The 5,074-nt window shown below is 56.2% G+C and overlaps 1 protein-coding gene across 1 annotated transcript; it reads left to right on the forward strand.

Annotated features, from left to right (window-relative positions):
• The first annotated feature begins 280 nt into the window (after positions 1-280).
• On the forward strand, positions 281-682 carry QRFP (pyroglutamylated RFamide peptide). Its single transcript, XM_010856796.1, has one exon. It carries the CDS (start codon positions 281-283, stop codon positions 680-682), a length of 402 nt encoding a protein of 133 aa, XP_010855098.1.
• The last annotated feature ends 4,392 nt before the right edge of the window (positions 683-5,074 follow it).

Genomic DNA, 5,074 nt, shown 5'->3' on the forward strand with positions numbered 1-5,074 from the left:
GGTAGTGGTATTAGTGTGCTAAGCTGCCAAAGCCATCAAAAGATTGCAAGAGAGGGAGAATCAGCCTAATTGGTGTGGCTGGCTCCTGAACCTGCTAAGAAAATAAAGGCCTGGTTCCCGCAACGTGGTGACACTTCCTCTCGCTGCTTGCAGGCTGGGCTCAACCGAGCCGCCAGATCACGCCTTTGACGGCGGCCCGGGTTCCCGGGAAGCACGTGCATGGCTGTGCGTGGCCTCAGGGTGCAGCCCGTAACCCCCTCCTCTCTCTCCTCTGGACCAGATGCGGAGCCCTTACTCCCTGCCCTACCTCCTGTTCCTGCCCCTGGGTGCCTGCTTCCCGGTGCTGGACACAGAGGAGCCTGTGGATGCCGTAGGGGGCACCGGACGTGAAATGAGCTGGATGGACCTGGCGGGGGGACGCCCCTTTCCGTGGGGCTCCCCTGGGTGGCCGAGAGCCCCGTACCCACATGCCCTGCTCGTCACGGCCAAGGAGCTGCGGGCGTCAGGCAAGGCGCGTGCTGGCTTCCAGCTGCGTCTCGGGAGGCAGGACGATGGCAGCGAGGCCACTGGCCTCCTGGGGGAGGCCGAGAAGGTGGGGGGCCTGTTGGGAACCCTGGCTGAGGAGCTCAATGGCTACAGCAGGAAGAAAGGGGGCTTCAGCTTCCGTTTTGGCCGGGGGTGAAGGGGCCAGCATCCTGGGAAGGGCCCCTCTCCACCTGACCCCTCTTCTCCTCTGGCCTCAAAAACCAAGATACTGAGAAGGTGTGGGGTGTTCTTATAAAGGACGACAATAGGAATTATAAAAGCAGCAGGATTGGTTAGGTGGGTGCTTACTTTTGATTTCCAACTTTGCTGAAGCAAAAAAACCCTGGATGGTGTCAAAAAGGAGCTCAAAAGACCAGAAAGGCAAGGTAACAAGAGATACCACATCTGGCACAGCCCCGTGGCAGACTGCTGTGTTTCAGCCCCCTCCTCCGGGGGCCTGGAGCCGAGGATGCCCTTGGACCACAAATCTGAACAGGCAGAGCTGGTTGTGCTGGCCCTGGCTTAAAGGTAGGTGGCCTGAGTGATTCTGTAGGATAACTGAAGTTTTGACAGTCTCCACCAGGACGTCAGGGGTTGACATCTGAAGTGCAACTGTGAGTGAGCACATTCCACTGGGTACAGACTGTGGTTCTGAAAGTTAACAATGGAAAAAAAAATCTTGTTCTCCATCCCATTAAGACAACATCCCTCTGGCAAGAAAACCTTGCTGCGGTGTTGCGATGCCACCCGGAACCCACTGCCCAGCCCTTCTGACAACTGTCCTCATCGGTGGTACGTTTGCCAAGCTGAGAAGTCTCATGGGAGGTGAACGAGGAAGGAATACATTTCTTTTTTTTGCTGCAGCAAGGTTGAGTGTCCAGTGTTCAGAATGTGAATGTGTTGTTGTCTTTTGAAATAAAAGTTGTAGCGACTGCAAACTGATGGGAAGCCCGCCTAACTCTTGCCTGCAGGTGCTCTGTGCCCTGGGAACTTTGCTTCCTGAATTGTGAGTTGCCTTGACTTTGGGGAGATGGAAATCATGTCTCCTGTACCCCACACCTCTCCCGGCATCCCCTTAATTGGCAGTTGGTGAAATACCTGTGGTCAGAGGTACAGGGAAAGACACACGGGGTGGTGCATTTTTCCTCTTGCGCTAGACAGCTCTTGCCCTGGTTTTCTCCAAGCGAGGAGTTCTGAAAGCAACTGCTCTGCCCCGAGGGAAGCCCGCGCTGGGCAGCCCTGGGGCGAGGCGGAGCATCTCCTTCAAACGTGGCTTTGGTGGGTCCTGCGTTCCGACCCTAGTCAGCTTCGGCAGTCTGATGCTCCTCACTCCCCGGCTGGCTTTAACTGCCAGGACCAGAACCTGTATCGATGTTGCCATGGCAACACCTCTCCTCCCTTGGGAGCCACGGCTTGCCCCTGTTCACAATTGAATAATTCTCCATTGAGCTGTCACAATTAATTGGTAGATTCTTATTAGCCTTTTTAGAACCACACTGGGCCTGGGCCCAGCTTGGCACCTCAGAGCATTTCACAGTGTTTTTCCCGTTCTATTAGAGACTTAGGTTCCCCGGTAGCAGTTCTCAATCCTCGACAGCCTGGAAAGTCACTTCATTAAGGGGTGACAGATCTGAGCCATAAAAAGAGGCGGGCTGACTGGGGAGCAGAAATGGGATGGTGGGGTGGGACGGGGATGCAGGAGTCGGAGCTTCGCCTTACGCTGAGGCGAGCTGCTTGGACCATGCGTCCTGGGCTCAGGGCCGCGGTGACGGGGGCCGGCAGTGACGCTGAGTCTGGGAGGCACGGTGTACCCTTTGGCCTCTGCCACTGGCGAGGGAGGGAAGAGCCGGAAGGGCTGCTGCTAATGTGGCAGGCTGATGCGGGGGGGGGGGGGGCGGTCTTTGTGGGCAAAAGAAGCAAACACTCGGCCCTGAAGCCACAGAGGGAAAGCTCACGAAACCAGTCAAGGACAGCCCCGCTGCGGAGGCCGTACAACACGGGGTGGCCAGAGGAGGCAGGCAGGGTCCTAGCCTGGGCTCTCACCCTGGCACGTGCTCACCTCCACTCTGATACGGGGAGAGGCGAGGCAGCGTCCTGGAGTAAGTACTCCAGCCGTAGCTCACTTACGCACACAGAGAAGCCAGAGAATGTGCTCATGACACATGGGGGAAACAACAGACCAAGGGCAGAGGGACGCCCTGCAGCAAGGTGCCCTGGCCCACACGTGCACGGGCCTTCTACTCTCGGGACTGAAGGACTACCCCTGCAGTCACCAACGGTGAGAACTGAGAGCCTGGAGGTCACCGAGGGGGAAATGCTCCCGCACGTGTTCACGCGCGCTGTGGGTATGCACCGGTGGCTTTTAATTTACTAGGATTAGGTTAACCTCGATGGAGAAATCCGAGATAAAGCGGGGAGGGGGAGAGGGGAGGGCCTTCAAACAGTGGATAACCTGTCATTAGGCTTTCATCATTAAACAGAAATCAACAACAAAGCTGTCCTCTCCAGTTGCTTGTACATTCGAGTTCAATAAACCTGAAAATCAGAACAATCAAACTGCTATGGGCGCTGATCTGTTAAATCCACTCCCACTGCGTTCGGCTAACCTTCCTCTTTAACCTCCCCACACCTCTTGACCCCCCAGCTCTGTAAAGGTTTGGGGGGTCTCTCGTGCCATCCCCATACAGCACCCCCCCAATCCTTGATGGAGATTACTCTCCAGATTAGTGAGGATGAGGCTCTTAGGAAAACACCTGCTTTGGAAGCAGGGCGATTGCGCTCCCTGGCGGCCCGGCCGGCTGCACCCGGTGTGGCCATGCTGTGCTCTGGCCCAGGCGCCTGGGAGCTGATGCATTCTCTCATGTTACGCATTCAAGACACACACACAAAACGCTCCATCTTGGTCTGCAGATCTCCAGGTATTTAGCTCTTAAAATGGATGGGGAATATTTGCCGGTATTTTCTTGCATGTTTGAAATATTAATAAAAATGTCCAGGAAAAAAAGAGGTTGGGGGTGGGAGCAATAGCAGACCATCAGGCAGCAGCTGTAGTAAGTGAGGCATCAACTCGTCCAAACAGTGCCCCGGTGCCAAAGATGCTGCAAGACACACGCCAGGGAGACCCGGACCCAGGCAGGGGGCTTTCACCGTCCAGGCAGGGAGCCGGGGCCCTGGCCCGAGATGGGGGGGCGACCACGGAGGAAGGCTGGCACCAAAGACAGGGGACACCATGGTTGGGCAGTCTTCTCCCACCTAACATCTTCTGTACGAAGACAACACGTCGACATGGGCCCCCCAGAGTGCTCAGCTGAGGAGCGCCGTCTATAAAACACCCCTGATGCCGACAGGGCTGGGCGAGCTGTACCTCTCGCCTCCCCTCTTTCACGATGGAGGAGGGGAGGCGAGCCTGGCCCTGGAGCCCACCTGGAGTGTCGACAGATGAGTCCGGCGCAGTAGGCATTAAGCAGGCATGTGCTGTGTGACCTCGGGCTGGCTGCCGCACATGTCGGAACCCGGCTTTCTCACCCATGAAATGAAGATGGTCACAGAACCTCCCTCGTTAATTCTGAAAAAGGTGTGGGGTTTCCCATGGTGGTGCATTCGTAGAGTAGCTAAAAGCAATCCCCTGTGAGCTGTAATTCTAAGAAAATCTTCAGTGAAACCTAACACACATCTGAAATGCGCCCCAATTCCAAGCGTGGTTGGATGAGTTTCCAGCCAGTGACACACCCATTAGCCAGCACCACCCAGGCTACACACCCCACGTTGCCCGCCTTTCTGACCTCTTCCATCAGACCACGTGCCCATTTAAACACCTCTGTGCTGGGTCTGGCGGCTACCCGGCACTGTGTACTGTAGAGTGGGGTGAGTCTGTCCCCTCCCACTCCCAGTGCCCCCCAATATTCCATGGCGTGCACACACCACCCCTACCTATTCCGTCCCCCTCTTGATGATTGCTTTCAGTTTGGGAATCTGAAAGGTTTTAAAATTTTTGAGGCTGGAAGCTTATAAATTTTGAGGTAACCATGTCAACAGCAGCTGCCAGCCTTCTGGGGCTTGGCCCTTGGGTGCCCCCTCCTTTGTTCTGGACCTCAAAGGCACGACTCAGACCTTTGGCCACCGTTGCGTGTACACACAGATGTGTCTTCCTGGGGCTATATTCGAGTCCTCACTAGGTTCTCAAGGGGTTCTGTGACCAAAGAGGTTCAGGACCACTGACCTAGAACAGTGAGACCCAAGTAAGCTTCTTCAGCTCGCCTGACACTCGTGGAAGACGCTACTTTGGAGAAGAGCCTTCTGAGTCCCCTGCCTCAGGCCGGTATGGCTGCCAGGGTGGCTGGCGCGTACACGAGGCCTCGTCCTGGTCTCACCACGTGGGAGCTGTGACTGGACGAGCTCTCTGCTGGGAGCTGGGAAGACAGGACGGCTCACCCTGTCTGTGAGGCTGAGTTCGGGACCCATGCACGCCTGACCCAGGGGAAGCAGCTGTCAATGGGGACCGTCACTGCAATCCCACATCCTCTTTCAGACTTGAGAGCTGCCACTCAAA

This window comes from Bison bison, unplaced genomic scaffold, assembly GCF_000754665.1.
Source record: "Bison bison bison isolate TAMUID 2011002044 unplaced genomic scaffold, Bison_UMD1.0 scf7180017864375, whole genome shotgun sequence".
Taxonomy (NCBI): Eukaryota; Metazoa; Chordata; class Mammalia; order Artiodactyla; family Bovidae; genus Bison; species Bison bison.